Here is a 17,538-nt window from a genome sequence, read left to right as displayed (position 1 = left end):
CTGCAATAATTGAAGCACTGTCTAGCGCAGCGAAAATCTCACGCAAGAGCTGTCGGCAGAAGCACTCTCGGCGCAAGCGCTCTCGGCAGAAAGTCTCCCTCCAGTAACCTTTAAGCTATGAAGCTGCCAAATCATACCAAATAACACATAAAAATACACAGCCTATGTGAAGTAGAAATAATGTATGTACAGTGTAGTATCACTTACCGGAATTGGGAAGACAGTGAGCACACTGATCATGGTGTGTTAGGCTGAGTCGTGGGACACTGGGGTGGTGGTGGTGGGACACTGGGGTGTCATCTCATCGTCGCCTGTTTCCATCAGGGCAGGCAGGTCATCTTCTTCTACGTCTGCCTGCCTCAGTGTCAAAGGTCGAGGTTCGTCGTCTGCTGTGGCTGATTTGGAAGGCTTGAAAAATGACAGTATGCTTGACTGCTTAGTCTCACGCATTTTTCTATCATACAGTTCTTTATAAGCACTCAAAACATCCTGCAAATATGCCCTAAACCAATGTACCCTTTCAAAATTAATGTTGTACTTTTTTGCAATCATTGTTGTCAGTTGCAGCGAAAATCTCACGCAGTTGCTTCATGTTCAGTTCCTGGACAACTTCACTTTCGGTCCATTTGCTACTGCATTCGGTTTTGATTGTTATCCTTTCCTCTTCCAATTGCATCAGCTTTTCATCTATCAGTTCTTGGTCATGGGATGCCAAAACTTCTTCAACATCATCTTCGTCAACTTCCACAAGCCAAACTCACTTCGTCCTTACTTCATTCACCGCGATCGAAACGCATAATTATGTCTAGTTTTACGCTAAGTGTAACACCCTTCTGAGCTCTTGCAGGCTTTTTCGATACCTTAGAACTCATCTTGCTAACAGATGCTCAAAATAAATCGACATAAAGCACAGATGCTCACAGGCACGTGTTTAAACAATGCCGGCTAGAATGTAGTTACGGGGGAGGAGCTTGGCTGCTCGGGGCACGCACTGCCTTTTATCATGCGCTGCCTTTTTTCGTAATAGTGAAAATACCTTCTGTTAGTGAAAACAGGTAACTAATGTAGGTCTTTCGTAACAGCGAGGTGTTGTAAAGCAAACGTTCGAAAAGCGGGGGACACCTGTAGACTGATCAGTAAGATTGCAAATGACACAAATATTGGTGGAATTGTGGTTGGTGAAGGTGGTTGTCAAAGGTCACAGCTGGATATAAATTAGTTAGAGGTACTGGCAGAGAAGTGGCAGATGGATTTTAATTCAGATAAGTTTGAGTCTTTCACGTTGGGAGGTCAAATGTAAAGGGAAAGTAGTAAATGGCAGAACCCTAAGGAGTATTGGTATCCAGAGGACTCTTGGGGTAAAGTCTGTTGGTCCCTGAAAGTGGTAACACAAATAGATAGGGTGGCAAAGAAGATGTGCTTTCATTGGTCAGGACATTGAATATAAAAATTGCGAACTCATGCTGCAGCTGTGTAAAACTTTGGTTGGGCTGTATCTGGAGCAGTGCATCACTGCATTGCAGGAAGGATAAGGAGGCTTTGGAGAAGGTGCAGAAGAGGTTAGACCATAAGACATAGGAGCAGAATTAGGCCATTTGACCCATCGAGTGTGCTCTGCCATTCAATCGTGGCTGATCCTTTTTTCCTCTCCTCAGCCCCACTCTCTGGCCTTCTCCCCGTAACCTTTGATGTTGTGTACAGTGTAGAACCTATCAAGCTCTGCCTTAAATACACCCAACAACCTGGCCTCCACAGCTGCCTGTGGTAATAAATTCCACAAATTCATCACCCTCTGGCTAAAGAAATTACTCCATATCTCTGTTTTAAATGGATGTCCCTCTATCCTGAGGCTGTACCTCCTTGTCCATGACTCCCCCCACCAAGGGAGATATCCTTTCCACATCTACTCTGTCTAGGCCCTTTTATTCCCGGAATCATCCCTGTGAACCTCCTCTGAACCTTCTCCAATGCAAGCATATCTTTTCTTAGGTGAGGAGCCCAAAACTATTCACAATACATAAGGTGAGGCCTTATGTACCTTATAAAGCCTCAGCATCACATTCCTGCTCTTGTATTCAGGCCCTCTTGAAATAAATGCTAACATTGCATTTAACTGCAAGTTAACCTTCAGGTTGTTCTGTGCAAGTACTCCCGAGTCCCTTTGCAGCTCAGGTTTTTGGATTTTCTCCCCATTTAGAAAATAGTTTGCATATTTATTTCTACTACCAATGTGCATGACTGTGCATTTTCCAACATTGTATTTAATTTGCCACTTTCTTGCCCATTTCCCAAGACTGTAAGTCCTTCTGCATCCTACCTGTTTCCTCAACACTACCTACCTTTCCACCAATCTTCATATCATCTGCAAACTTGGCAACAAAGCCATGGATTCCATCAACTAAATCATTGATATGCAGCATAAAAAGTACCGGCCCCTGCGAAACACCACTACTCACTGGCAGCCAACCAGAAAAGAATCCTTTTATTCCCACTTGCAGCCTCCTACCAGAATGCTGCCTGAACTAAAGAACTTTGAGGAGGGGTTGGATAAACTTGGATTGTTTTCTGTGAAGTGTTGGAGGCTGAGGGGGGATCTGACTGATGTCTGCACAATTATGAAAGGTGTGGGTGGCATAGTTTTTTTCTTGGAGCAGAAATGTGAAAAACGAGTGGGCGTAGCTTGAAGGTGAGAAGGGGGAAGGTTTACGGATAGTTTTGAGGCAGTATTTTAGACAGAAAGTGGTAGGTCCCAGGAACGTGTTGTAGGAAGTGTGGAGTGGAGGAGGGTGGTGGTGGAAGCAGATCTGATGGTAGCATTTAATAGGCTTTTAAATGGGCTCATGAATAGGCAGGAAATAGAGGGATATAGATCAGAAGTAGATAGATGGCTGTAGTTTAATTTAACATCGTAGTCGGAACAGGCATGGCGAACTGAAAGTCCTATCCTTGTGCTGCACTCTGCTTATGTTTTAACTGCTTGCCACTTCCTGTTGAGAGCAATTGGATGTCAGCATTAAATAATCAACTTTCCTTTTAGGCTCACAGCTGATGTGTAAATAATAAAAAAAAGAGCTTTGACATGAAGTAACATAGATGACAAAGAAATAAATTTGAATCAAAATAAAGAAAATAATAGAAATACTCAGGTATACTCAGCATCTGTGGAGAAAGAGATAAAGCTTTTCCTTCGTTCATGCTGGTTTTCTTTAGTATTTTTCATTTTTATTAAGGACATGGGAAATAGTTAAAGATTGAGGTATGAAGAGACATCTTGTAGAAGGAACAGGTTGTTTTGGGAAGCATTAGGATGTTGGACCTTGGCTGCTGATGGTACAGCCACCAGTGAAAGAGCAATGAAAATGAGTTTTGTTGGGCCAGCAATGAAAATCAGAGGCTAACATAGTTTCTTTCAGGAGTAATTTATTGTTTAGATTGGGCACTTAAGCATATGGAATCCATTATGAACGTGGGCGTGTGCAACGGACAAATGAAAACTTCAGAAGATTATTTGAGTCATCCTAGTGTTCATCCTTTGAATATGAGTCATAACATCGTATGATGCCTGAAAAGAAAAGCGCATGTACTTCCCTACCACAAGACCCTAATTCTCCCTTGGACAGTATTCCCCTGTACTTGCACTAATGCTGTTATGCTATTTTTATGTATTTTATTTTAATTGTGTATAATTTATGTTAATTTAAGTTTATGTAATTTATGTTTGTAATGTACAGAGCTGCTGCTGTAACAGCTAATTTTCATGACATTTAAACTTTGGGTATGTATGCCCATGACAGTAAATATGAACTTGAGGCTAAGCTATTAGAAGTGGTATACCCTTAGCAATCTGTGTTTTCAGAGTTGGAAAAGTAATTATTCATCATTAACTACAGCTACTCTAGCTTAGCTAAAATAGACTTAAAAAGAATTAAAAATTCTTCCAGAAAAAATCATAATGAATCCATGAGGTTCTCTTCCAATTTTTTTTTTGGCTGTTTTACACGGTGCTTACAGCTTTAAAAAAATTACTTAGGATCTGGTCATTGCTGGCAAAGCTGAAGACCAGACTGTTATCTACAATGCTGGCTATCTCAGGAAGAAGCAAAGGTGGACCATAAGCACAAGACATTCTGCAGATGCTGGAACTCTTAAGCAACAAAGCATAAAATGCTGGAGGAACTCAACAGGTCTGGCACAAAATGTTGGCACATTTATTCCCCTCCATCGATGCTGCCTGATTTGCTGAGTGCCTCAATCATTTTGTGTGTGATGCCCAAGTGGTTCATCCACATGGTACTTCTGACTAAACAGAACTATGAATGCTCCAGCATTTAAGTGCTCATATGCTAGGTCTCAGCATAGTCAAGAATGGGAATTTTCTTGAATCCTGTTGATTGGTTAATAATTCCCCCGTGCCTTAATAATTCACTTATGACTAGATGTGAGAGGACTGCAGAGCTTGAGGTTGCCTAGTTATGATTTATGTCCTTGATTTTTTTGGACACATGTAATCTCATGCTACACTGTTTAATATTGTACAGATTTGCATCTCTGACCTAAATAATGTAAGCTTGCTCAATTTCAGCTTCAAGTTCCTGGGTGTCAAGATCTCTGAGGATCTAACCTGGTCCCAACATATCGATGTAATTATAAAGAAGGCAAGACAGCGGCTATGCTTTATTAGGAGTTTGAAGAGATTTGGCATGTCAACAAATATACTCAAAAACTTCTATATTTGTACTGTGGAGAGCATTCTGACAGGCTACATCACTGTCTGGTATCGAGGGGCTACTGCACAGGACCAAAGGAAGCTGCAGAAGGTTGTAAATCTAGTCAGCTCCATCTTGGGCACTAGCCTACAAGGTACCCAGGATATCTTTAGGGAGCGGTGTCTCAGAAAGACAGCGTCCATTATTAAAGACCTCCAGCACCCAGGGCATGCCCTTTTCTCACTGTTACCATCAGATAAGAGGTACAGAAGCCTGAAGGCACACACTCAGCGATTCAGGAACAGCTTCTTCTCCTCTGCCATCTGATTCCTAAATGGATATTGAAGCTTTGGACACTACCTCACTTTTTAATATACAGTATTTCTGTTTTTGCACGTTTTTTAAAATCTATTCAATATACGTAATTGATTTACTTGTTTATTTATTATTATGTTTTATTTTATGTATTTTTTCTCTGTTAGATTATGTATTGCATTGAACTGCTGCTGCTAAGTTAACAAATATCACGTCACGTGCCGGTGATAATAAACCTGATTCTGATTCTGATTCTGTTTCCTTTTTGACAGTACTGCAGGACACAATATTGCACTTGTCTTCAAATGCAGTTATTTAGTTGATTATCACATATTAATGATTGATGCTGTACGTATTTTCCAGTTATATTCTTACTCCATTTAAAAAAATTGTCACACTTACCTCAATTTGTCATCCATCCACCCTTTCTGCTTTCCTATGGCATTATTCTGCAATGGTTACAATATGCCATGTGCCTGCTATTTGGTTTCCTCCAGTCTTTCTCAACTCCCAAGTTTTTTTTAATATAAAGTTAATAGTATTGACTCCAACAAAAATCAAGTTAATTCAAACAAGACTTTTGTTTACCTTATGCTTTTCTTGTTCTTGTAAAATCATCTTATTGTTGTGGCAATATTCACCTTGAGTCTGCAGTCTTTACATTGTCTTCAATTTCTGCTGCACAGTATTGTTCAACTGGCGTACAGTTCTGGATTATGCTCAGATTGGTAAATTAGTTTATTATTCTAACAGGTGTTGAGGTACATTGAGAAGCCTTGCAAACTGTCCATATGATCAATCCATTACAATTGTGTATTCAATCATCAGCGATCCCCACCACCCAGGCCATGCTCTCTTCTCACTGCTGCCATCAGGAAGAAGGTACTGGAGTCTCAGGACTCACACCACCAGGTTCAGGAGCAGTTATTACCCCTCGACCATCAGGCTTTTTAACCGAAGGGGATAACTTCACTTCACTTGCCCCGTCATTGAAGTGTTCCCACAAACTATGGCTCACTGTCAAAGACTCATATTTATTTATTATTTTTATTTCTTTCTTTTTGTATTTGTGGTTTGTCATCTTCTGCACACTGTTTGAACGCCCAGGTTGGCGCGGTCTTTCATTGTTTCTGTTATGGTTATTACTCTATAGATTTATTGAGTATGCACTCAAGAAAATGAATCTCAGGTTTGCATATCGTAACATACGTATTTGACAATATATTTACTTTGAACTTGGAGGTATATAATAAGATAATGGTTGTCTCTCAGGGTCCGAGAAAGACTACATTGTGCAGGGTGGCAGTGTTTTTTTTTAACGAGGTCAAGCTGCGAGCTTGACATCAACCCGGCGCGGATGGAGAGCGCGCTTGGGGGCGGTCTGTCACTGGATTGAACTCAGAAATCTCCGTTCTCGAGCCCGGCGCTGATCTCACTGTGCCATCAACCGACCTTTCACAATGTAACCAGTGCGTGAAAGATATTAAAGTGGAAAAGCCTTGCACAGAGACAATCCCACTCTCTCGGCCTCAGAAATCAGGATCCAGTGACACGAAGAATTGTTACATCTGGCGACTTCTTTGGCTGCATTGGACGGCTGCGTTGTCTTAAGTGCTCTGCCGCGCCCTACGCACTCCACAGTGCGCTGCTGCAACGCCTTCTCAGCCGTTGAATCCCTGGGGTTTCCTCCGCCTGATCCACCGAAGCAGTCTTTGCATGCTGGGATGCTTATCTAATCTAATCTCACCAAGGGTTTCAGACCCGTTGGCTACCCTCACCTGGTTTAGCCCGCCTGTCGAAGCCGTTGCCCGGGGTGTGGCCGCTGTCGCACGCAAGCAGCTATGAGGAGCCACAGGTGAGAGCTGGGTGTTGGTGGGGACCAATAGATGAGGAGCCACTCCAAAGAGTGCGACAAGCCCCTCCCCCCATCTAGAGGTGCTACCCCTCCTATGCACCCCTTGGAGATAGTACAAGATAAAACAATAATTGGAAAATAAAGTGTAACAGAGAAAGTTCAATGCAGGTAAACAGTAAGGTGCAAGGTCACAATGAGGTAGATTGTAAGGACAAGAGTCCATTATATTGTTTGAAGGAATCATCCCATAATCTTATGTCAATGGGATAGAAGTCTTCCTTGAGCCTGGTGCTGCATGCTTTCTGGCTTTTGTATCTTCTGCCCAATGGGAGGTGGAAGAAGAGAGAATGTTCAGTGTGATTGAGCAGTTGCCATAACAAATAGTGTTGCGTATGGATAGGATGTTTTCTATGGTGTATCCACAAAAATTGGTGAGGGCCAAAGGAGGTATGCTAAATTTCTTAGCCTCCTGAGGAAGTAGAGGCTCTGGTGAGCTTTCTTTGCTGTAGCGTCAACGTGGACGGGTTATTGGTGATATTCACCCCTAGGAACTTGAAGTTCTGAGTCTACTCAACCACAACACCCTTGATATTAAGAGGAGCATGTGCACCACCCCTCCCTGAAGTCAAAGTCACTATGTCACTGGGTTCTCTATTTCCTTCCTGTACTTTGATTCATCACTATTTGAGATACAACCTGCTACGGTGGTATCACTTGCAAACTTATAGATGGAGTTAGATCAGAATTTGGCTACACAGTTATGAGTATATTGGGAGTAGGCATCTGCGGATGCAGCCTCGTGGGGCCCAAATGTTGAGAATAATCTTGGTGGTGTGGCTGCCTATTCTCACTGTGGTCTGTGGTCTGGAAGTCAGGATCCAGTTGCAAAGGGAGGTGTCGAGCCTCAGCTTTAGGAGTTTGGAGATGGGTTTGCTTGGAATTATAGAGTTGAAGGTGGAGCTGTAATCAATAAACAGTGGTCTAATATTAGTGTCTTTACTTTCCAGAGATGAGGGTAGGGCTAAAGAGATGGTGTTTGCCGTAGACCTATTTCAGCGATAAGCAAATTGCAGTGGGTCATTGCAGGAGGCTGGAGATAATGTGTGCCATTGCCAGCCTCTTGAAGCAATTTTGTGATGGTGGATGTCAGAGCCATGGGGTGAATGTCATTAAGGAATGTTACCTTATTTTTCTTAGATACTGGAATGATAGTGGTCTTCTTAAAGCAGGTAGGAACCCCAGATTGAATCGGAGAGATCTGTACAGGATCTAAGGACGTGGCCAGGGTCAGCATCCAAACCTTTCTGTAGGTTCACTCTCCGGAAGATTGATCCTATGTCCACAACAGCAACTGAGAGTTCAGGTGTGTTAATATAATTGCCTGGAGATGATGACTGGGAATCAAAGGCCTCCCTTCTATTTGAACCAGTTGTTACTGAGGAAACGGGATAATTATTCATACTAATTATTTTTAAATTCATTCACTAGGTGGCAGCATTATTGCTTTAATGTATTGTAATAGATGCATTTGAAGAAAGTGTAGAGTGCATGAAGGAGACAGTAGAAATAACATGCTAGTTGTGTTAGATATGGATTGTGAGTGCCAGTAAGCGAAATGCCCTGCTTCTGTGCTGAAGAAACTGGACACCGACATTTTCTGCCAAGTGCTGGCCTTCAACTGCTGTACGATGTGAAAGAGATGTTTTACCTCTCATAAGGCCATTTCAGTAGGGCATGGCAACTTGGCTTGCAGGCACTATTCATTTTCAGTTGCAGCTGGCTCATGACCAAAAGAGTCATTAATCCTCTGGGGTAACAGCTTAAAGTGCATCTCTATGTGCATCTATAAAGTGCATCTATATGGCAATTGTGTAATTGCCTTGTTTAGTTGCACAGTTATTTTTCAAATTCCTTCAGGTTGTATGTTTTTTGCTTTTTTAAATTTTAAAATAAGGATTTTTCTTTGTTATTTCTATTCTGGGATTTTAGGAAATCACAACCTATTAAAAACGTAGGGTTGGATGTAGCAATATAACAAAAAGCAAGGCAGTAAATACTGGCTAAAGTGTATAACCTTGTGGCTTTTATATCAGTGACAGAAATCTAATCAAATAATAGTCTTAAGTGTGTTTGCATGTTTTTGCCTGTAAAAGAGAAGATTAAAAAGGGTGTAAACAACAGGAATTCTGCAGATGCTGGAAATTCAAGCAACACACATCAAAGTTGTTGGTGAACGCAGCAGGCCAGGCAGCATCTGTAGGAAGAGGTGCAGTCGACGTTTCAGGCCGAGACCCTTAGTCAGGACTAACTGAAGGAAGAGTGAGTAAGGGATTTGAAAGTTAGAGGGGGAGGGGGAGATCCAAAATGATAGGAGAAGACAGGAGGGGGAGGGATAGAGCCAAGAGCTGGACAGGTGATAGGCAAAAGGGGATACGAGAGGATCATGGGACAGGAGGTCCGGGAAGAAAGACGGGGGGGGGGGGGACCCAGAGGATGGGCAAGAGGTATATTCAGAGGGACAGAGGGAGAAAAAGGAGAGTGAGAGAAAGAATGCGTGCATAAAAATGAGTAACAGATGGGGTACGAGGGGGAGGTGGGGCCTTAGCGGAAGTTAGAGAAGTCGATGTTCATGCCATCAGGTTGGAGGCTACCCAGACGGAATATAAGGTGGTGTTCCTCCAACCTGAGTGTGGCTTCATCTTTACAGTAGAGGAGGCCGTGGATAGACATGTCAGAATGGGAATGGGATGTGGAATTAAAATGTGTGGCCACTGGGAGATCCAACTTTCTCTGTATTAAGTGTGGATGAGTCAAGGTAGATAGAAACATAGAAAACCTACAGCACAATACAGGCCCTTTGGCTCACATGTGCCAAACATGTACTTAGTTTAGAAATTACCAAGGAATTCCCAGAATTCCGGCAGCCCAATCAGCGGCGGGAGCAGAGCACAGCGACAAGATTTCTCACAGGTCTTAATGACACTTTTGGTCATGTGACACATGTTTAAAAGGAGAGCTTTGTGGGCGTTTGGGCTCATTGCGGAGGCCGAATCAGTGGCGGGAGCAGAGTATATAAAGTACAGGAGGGATAAGCTCATCAGAAGGGATTAAGCCAGTGGTGAGAGTAGGAGTGTCAGGCTTTGGCTCAAAGGAGGCTTCGTCTCTAGCTAAGTGTCTGTTAAGGTTCCCTTTTTGCCTTTTCCTGTACTTAGTGTAGTAAATTGCTGTTGTGTGTTCTTCAATCTGGATGTTGGAGTCCCGGGGGACCCAGAGTCTCCCAGGGAACTACATCTGTGTGAAGTGCATTCGGCTGCAGCTCCTTGAAGACCGGGTTACAGATCTGGAGCAGCAGCTGGATGACCTTCAGCTTGTATGGGAGACTGAGGAGATAATCGATCAGAGTTACAGGGAAGTTGTCACCCTGAAGTTGCAGGAGGCGAGTAGCTGGGTGACTGTCAGGAAAAATGGAAATGTGAATAGGCAATTAGGCAGAGCACCCCTATGGCTATTCCCCTCAATAATAAGTCTAACATTTTGATACTGATGTGGAGATTGACCTCCCAGGGGAATGCCACAGTGACCGGGTTACTGGCACTGAGTACAGGTCTGTGGTGTAGAAGGGAAAGAGGGAGAAGAGGGGAATGGTAGTGATAGGGGACTCAATAGTCAGGGGAACAGACAGGAGATTCTGTGGACATGAACGGGACACCCAGATGGTATGTTGCCTCAGGTGCCAGGGCCAGGGATGTCTCAGATAGTGTCCACAGCATTTTGGAGAAGGAGGGAGAGCAGCCAGATGTCTTGGTACCAGTGACATAGGAAGGAAAAGCAAAGAGGTCCTGAAAAGAGATTTTAGAGAGCTAGGTAGGAAACTGAGAAGCAGGACCTCCAGGAGAGTAATTTCTGGATGGCTACCTGCGCCACGCAGCAGTAGGGGTAGAAGCTGGATGATTTGACAGATATATGTGTGGCTGAGAAGCTGGTGCAGTGAGCAGGGCTTCAGGTTCTTAGATCATTGGGATCTCTTCTGGGGAGGTATGATCTGTACAAAAGTGACGGGTTGCACCCAAACCTGAGAGGAATCAATATTCTCGCGGGCAGGTTTGTTAGAGTTGTGGGGAGGGTTAGATTAGATTATGAGAACACTCAGTCCTCTTTTATTGTCATTTAGAAATGCATACATGCATTAAAAAATGATACAATGTTCCTCCAGAGTGATATCACAGAAAAACAGGACAAACCAAAGACTAACACTGACAGAACCACATAATTATAACATATAGTTACAGCAGTGCAAAGCAGTACCATAATTTGATAAAGAACAGACCATGGGCATGGTTAAGAATAGAGTCTCATGTCCCGATCGACTCCCGAGTCCCTGATAGCAGGCGGCAAAAGGGAGAAAATCCCTGTCATAATCCTCCAAGGCACCGACAACTCCAGACGCTTTGGAAGCAGCCAACCACAGCCGACACTGAGTCCGTCCATCTGAAAACTTCGAGCCTCCGACCAGCCCCTCTGATACAGCCTCCCGAGCGCCATCCTCTGCCGAGCGCCTTCGACCTAGCCCCGGCCGCGGAAACAAGCAAAGCTGAGGATTTGGGGCCTTCTGCTCTGGAGATTCCGGTTACCACACAGTAGCAGTGGCAGCGAAGCGGGCATTTCAGAAGTTTTTCAGATGTTCCTCCGTACTCTCACGTCTGTCTCCATCAAATCAGAGTTGTGCACGGTACCCTACTTGACAGATTACAGATATCATTCACTGGAGAGGCTGCGTGCGTTGCGTTGCGTCGCCATCTTCTCCTCCTCCTCCTAATTTAAACTAGTTTAAACTAATTTGGCAGGGGGATGGAAACCAGAGTGAAGGGGCTCAGGAAAGGACAGATGGTAAAAAAGCAAAGATAGTGTGCAGTCAGACCATCAGAAAGGGCAGGCAGATGATAGGACGTAAATGCAACCAACAGGGTGACTATCAATGCATTAGAGATGCAGGATCAAAAAGGGTAACAAATTCAGTATTCAGAGTGTTGTATCTAAATGCACAGTATAAGAAATAAGGTAGATGATCTTGTTGCACTATTACAGTTTGTTAGGTATGAACCAATCACAAGCAAGAGAAAGTCTGCATCTCCAACGGGATCACACCACCAAGAACATCTCCCCCACCCCCCCGTCCCAAACTTTCTACTTTCCTCAGGGATTGCTTCCTTCGTGACACCCTCCCCACTGATCTGCTTCCGAGCACTTATCCCTTGCAAGCGGAACAAGTGCTACATCTGCCCCAATACCTCTTCCTTCACTACCATTCAGGGCCCCAGAAGGTCCTTTCAGATAAGGTGACACTTCACCCGTGAGTCTGTTGGGGCCATATACTGCGTCCGGTACTCCCGGTGTGGCCTCCTGTATATCGGTGAGACCTGATGTAGATTAGGAAATCATTTCGCTGAGCATCTGTGCTGATATGTCAGCCTATGGCCTCCTCTACTGTCGCAGTAAGTCAACAATCAGGTTGGAGGAACAACCCCGTGTATTCCGTCTGGGTGGCCTCCAACCTGATAGCATTGATTTCTCGAACTTCCAGTAATGGTTCCCCCACCCTCTTCACCATTCCCCATCCCCTTTTCCCTCTCTCATCTTATCACCTTACCTGCCCATCACCACCCTCCGGTGCTTCTCCCCTCTTCTTTCTTCTATGGCCTTCAGTCCTCTCCTATTAGATTCCCCCTTTTCCAGCCCTGACTCTTTCACCAATCAACTTCCCAGCTCTTTACCTTACACCTCCCCCTCCCGGTTTCACCTATCACCTTGTGTTTCTCCCTACCCTCCCTCAACCTTTTAAATCTACTCATCCTTTTTCTCCAGTCCTGCTGAAGGGTCTTGGCCCGAAACGTCAACTGTACTCTTTTCCATAGATGTTGCCTGGCCTGCTGAGTTCCTCCAGCATTTTGTGTGTGTTGTCAGACATGATGTTGTGGCCATCACTGAATCATGGCTGAAAGATGGTTGTAGTTGAGAGCTGAATGTCCAAGGTTACACCTTGTATCAGAGCGATTTTAAGGTAGGCAGAGGGGGTGGCATGGCTCTGCTGGTAAAGAATGCATCATATCAGCAGATAGATGTGACACGGGATTGGAAGATGTTGAACCATTGTAGGCTGAGTTAAGAAACTACGAGGGTAAAAGGACCCTGCTGGCAGGTATATACAGGCCTCCATACAGTAGCTGGGATGTGGACTAGATTGCAACAGGAAAAAGAAAAGGCACATCAAAAGGGCAATGTTATGATAGTCATGGGAGATTTTAACATGCAGGTAGATTGGGAAATCAGGTTGGAAATGGATTTCAAGAGAGTGAGATTGTTGAATGCCTACAAGATGGTTTTTTAGAGTAGTTTGTAGTTGAGCTTAGTTGGGGATCAGCTATACTGGATTGGGTGTTAATGTAATGAATCGGAGGTGATTGGGGAACTTAAGGTAAAAGAACCCTTAGGAGGCAGTGATACAATATGATTGAGTTCAACTTGAAAGCAATCTAGCAAAATATCAAAGTGGATGGAAAAAGCTTTTTCAAGTATCTAAAAAATAAAAGAGAGATGAGAGTGGATATAGGACCGCTAGAAAATGAGACGGAGAAATAATAACGGGACAAGGAGACAGCAGATGAACTAAATGAGTATTTTGCATCAATCTTCATTGTGGAAGACACTAGCAGTGAGGGAAGGGTGTGAGTGCAGTTACTGTTATAAGGGAGAAGGTGCTCAAAAAGCTGAAAGACCAAAGGGTACATGGATGAAATGAACTGCACCCTAGGGTTCTGAAAGAGATAGCGGTAGAGATTGGGGAAGTACGAGTAAAGATCTTTCAAAAGTCTTTGCACTCTGGCATGGTAACAGAGGACTGGAAAACTGCAAATGTCACTCCACTCTTTAAGAAAGGAGGGAGGTAGTAGAAAGGAAATTATAGACCAGTTAGCCTGACCTCAGTGGTTGGGAGGATGTTGGAGTCAATTGTTAAGGATGAGGCTATGGAGTATTTGGTGACACAGGACAAGATCGGATAAAGTCAGCATGGTTTCCTTTAGGGAAAATCTTGCCTGACGAATCTGTTAGAATTCTTTGAGGAGATTACAAATAGGATAGATAAAGGGGATGCAGTGGATGTTGTGTATTTTGACTTTCAGAAGGCCTTTGACAAGATGCTACACGAGAGGGTGCTTACTAAGTTCTTTCAGCAGCAGGTGGTGAATTTGTGGAATTTGTTAGCCCGAGCAGCCGTGGAGGGCAGGTCACTGGGTGTATTTAAGGCAGAAATTGCTAGGTTCTTGATTGGACATGGCGTCAAAGGTTACGGGGAGAAAGCTGGAATGTGGGGCAGAGGAGGGTAAAAAAGGATCATGCGCGATTGAACAGTGGAGCAGACATAATGGGCTAAATGGCCTAATCCTGCTCCTATGTCTTATGGTCCATCTCACACAAAGAACCCAATGCAGTCCTGGAGCCACTCCCTGCACTAAGTGATGAAGAATGAAGAAGAAGAAACTTAGGAGATACTTGCCTCTGCCGGGGCTGTTCTCACTGAAGCCTGATGAGCCGAAGCCTCACCACTCTCGCACTGCTCCACTCACACTATGGCCATTCCACTTGCCCCGGCCTTACTTTTATTTGCCCTTGCTAATGAATCACAATTTGATTGGGGCACCGGAAAAACCCCAAAAGCCCACAAAAGCTCCTTTTTAAATCTCAGTTATCTGTGCCCTGTACCTTGGGTTTAACTACCTCACTGTTTGCCTATCAACTCCTCATCCAGTCACAGCTCCAACTCCTTGATACTGCCTGTTAGAAGCTGCAGCTGGATGCACTTCTTGAAGTCATCAGAGGCATTGGAGTTTTCTTGCCTTCTCACATCCCGCAAGAAAAACATTTCACTATCCTGCTTGGCATTCCCACTGGTCTAAATGTGTAATAAGAAAGAATAAATAATTAACTTTTAAAAAACGACCAATGGCCTATGCCTCTCGTCAACAAAGCTTCAATGAGTCATTGCCTCAAATCTCCACTCTAGCACCGGCCCACTCATAATAGCCACTCCACTTAAAAGTAACTTCCTTTTATTAGATGTTGCCAAGTGCATAATTATATGTAATCCAATGTCTCGGGGGGATTCTGGCATTTAAAATGTACCAAATGCACCTACTCGCTTCTTTTAAACTCTCTTCTTCGGTACAATCCAATGTCTCTTCAGGAACTGTGGTGAGCAAAATGTTTTATGTATTTATATTTATTGTGATTTTTAAATCATTCATTTTCTTTTTGGTGCTGCACCAGATCTGGAGTAACAGTTATTTTGTTCTCCTTTACATTTGTGTACAGGAAATAACATTAAACAATCTTGAATCTTGAATTTAGGAAACATACATGCAAAGAAGCCGCTTGGAAGCAAAGGTAAGAGGAATCATGATAAACAGTTGGAAAATAGTAGCCAAAAAAACTGTAGCCATTTGTTCTCTGGGTGGAAATTGCTTCCTTTGGAAAACTGGCCTACAACTTACCTTAGTTCTGATGAAATTTGCCTGGTTATCTGTTACACAAATCATGCAGTCCACCTTTCCTCACCTGCTAAGAGAAAAATGAAGCCTTTGGCAATGACCGATGACTTCGTAATTCACGCAGTAAAATGAAGAGCACTTTTCATCAGAATTGTAAATAAGAACATTGTGTAATAACTGTCACATGATGCAGTCTTTATACTTCTAGCCTGCAATACAGCATGTCCCACCCTCAATGCTAAGTGGTCAGCCTTCAAGAAAATGATTCACGAAGGTTCATTTCTCTGATTGTGACCATTTCAGAACTGCATTCAGTAAACAGATCCCTCCTTCAGCCTGTATCTTGTAGAGGATTAGGGCACCAACATCATTCCATTTCTCAGACTCAAATGAAGGTGCCCTGGAATAGTACAGTCACAGGGAAAGCCCTGATCCAGCTATCCCCAGTGGTATGCTAATGAAGCAGCTTCAAGCTCTGCAGTCAAACCAAAAAAAATTGCAGATGCTGGAAATCCAAGCAGCTCACACAAAATGCTGCAGGAACTCAGCAGGCCAGGCAGCATTTATGGGGGAAAAAGAGTACAGGTATCCTGTTGAAGGGTCTCGGCCTGAAACGTCGACTGTACTCCAGCACTTTGTGTGTGTTCCTAATACAAGTTGTCTGGTACATTCAGTGCGCGTTTCTGTCTGTGAAATATCACAGTGCTTTTAATGGACTTTTCTGAATTAGACTCAGGTTTATCATCACTGTACTAGATGATGTGAAATTTGTTGTTTTGTGCCAGCAGTACAGTGCAAAGACTTCTGGCCAATTTCATGAGATTTTGTACAACTCCAAAGACACATTTATGCTATATGCTGCATATTCAGCATGCTAAAAAAAGAGGTTCTAACCTAGTGTTTCCCAAACTTCTCTTAAGACCAATGCATTAGGGCTAACTTCAAAAGAGGGTGAATACTTTTTTTATAGGCACTGTATATGTGCCCAAGACTGTTGCACGGTACTGTAGTAATTTTATGTATTGACTGTACTGTTGCTGCAAAAGAAAATCATGACATGTAAGTGATGATAAACCTGATCCTGAAAGGGTTCTTTATTGTGGACTGAGAGTGGAAAGCGGGTAGAGAGAGGGGAATCATGGTTGAGAAGAGAGGAAGGGCGAGGGGAAGGAACGGGTAGCACCACAGAGACATTCTGTAATCATCTATAAACTAATAGCTTGGAATCAAATGACCTTTTCTGGTGTCTCAGAGTTGGGTGTGTCTGCACCCACCATCTCCCACCTCTGGCACCCCTCTGCCACCTGTCCCATACATATATAAATATATATGACAAATATGCTTGTTATAATCTAACAATGATAATTATTAAACATTTCCAATTAATTTCCCTTGCTCTGAAAACAAACAGTTAAAAAGGAAGACTTGTTTCAGGTTGCGTATTGCTGAATATATTTAACATGCCAAATTTTAAGGAAATTCTTTCATTCTCTTATTTTCCTCTTCTCCCTGCACATGGTTTGACACTAGATTCACTCACATCTCCCAGCTTCACTTTAGGAAATAAAGAACTGCAGAACTAGAGCAGAGTTAGAGCAGTGATCAGGGCATAGAAGATTCTTTGGGGGGTGAGGGCAGGTCAGTAAGCAGCACCCTAACGAGGCACGAGACTGAACATATGGCACGATCTCTTTGAGTCTGAAGGCAGTGATGTGTTGAATTCTAATCCTGCTAAGAAACAGAAGCTACAGTAAGTGCATCAATACAATGTTACATATCTGGAGTGTGGTTTTATTCCTGCTCCCGTCAGATCAGCAATGCCCCGTGTGTCTTATTTGTAATATTGTGCTGTGTAATGAAACCATGAAACTATCAAGTTTGCAGGAATAGTTTCGTAACACACCCTGAAAAGTCTGCTTACAGTATTTCTCAATTTCAGAAGATGAAAGAAACATTTGAAAAGCTTTGCACATAAGTCATTTGCCAAGAAAGCTAAACATGACCTTAATAGTGGAAGATGGCTGTCTCTTTCAAGAAATGAAAGTATCCCTGTAACTAGTACATTGAAACTAGTGTTTCTATTTGGTAGTTTCTGAAGGATACTTGGAGAAGGATTAGG

The 17,538-nt window shown here is 43.2% G+C and overlaps 1 protein-coding gene across 4 annotated transcripts in view; it reads left to right on the top strand.

The window, feature by feature from the left end:
* mtap (methylthioadenosine phosphorylase) overlaps positions 1–17,538 on the top strand; it is a 214,456-nt gene that overhangs the window by 12,404 nt on the left and 184,514 nt on the right. For 3 of the 4 annotated variants that reach the window (XR_011889555.1, XR_011889556.1, XM_072281779.1), the window contains exon 1: positions 15,264–15,315. The exons of the other annotated variant lie outside the window; for it this stretch is intronic. Coding sequence is in view for 1 of the 3 variants with exons in the window: in XM_072281779.1 (XP_072137880.1) it covers positions 15,289–15,315 (27 nt within the window). In the remaining 2 variants the exon portion in view is untranslated. Of the gene's footprint in view, positions 1–15,263; positions 15,316–17,538 lie in introns of those variants that run through there. 4 annotated transcript variants of the gene reach the window in all.

The sequence above is a fragment of the Mobula birostris genome, chromosome 17 (genome assembly GCF_030028105.1).
Source record: "Mobula birostris isolate sMobBir1 chromosome 17, sMobBir1.hap1, whole genome shotgun sequence".
Taxonomy (NCBI): Eukaryota; Metazoa; Chordata; class Chondrichthyes; order Myliobatiformes; family Myliobatidae; genus Mobula; species Mobula birostris.
The sequence above is the reverse complement of the archived record's forward strand: the minus strand, read 5'-3'. Positions and strand labels throughout refer to the sequence as shown.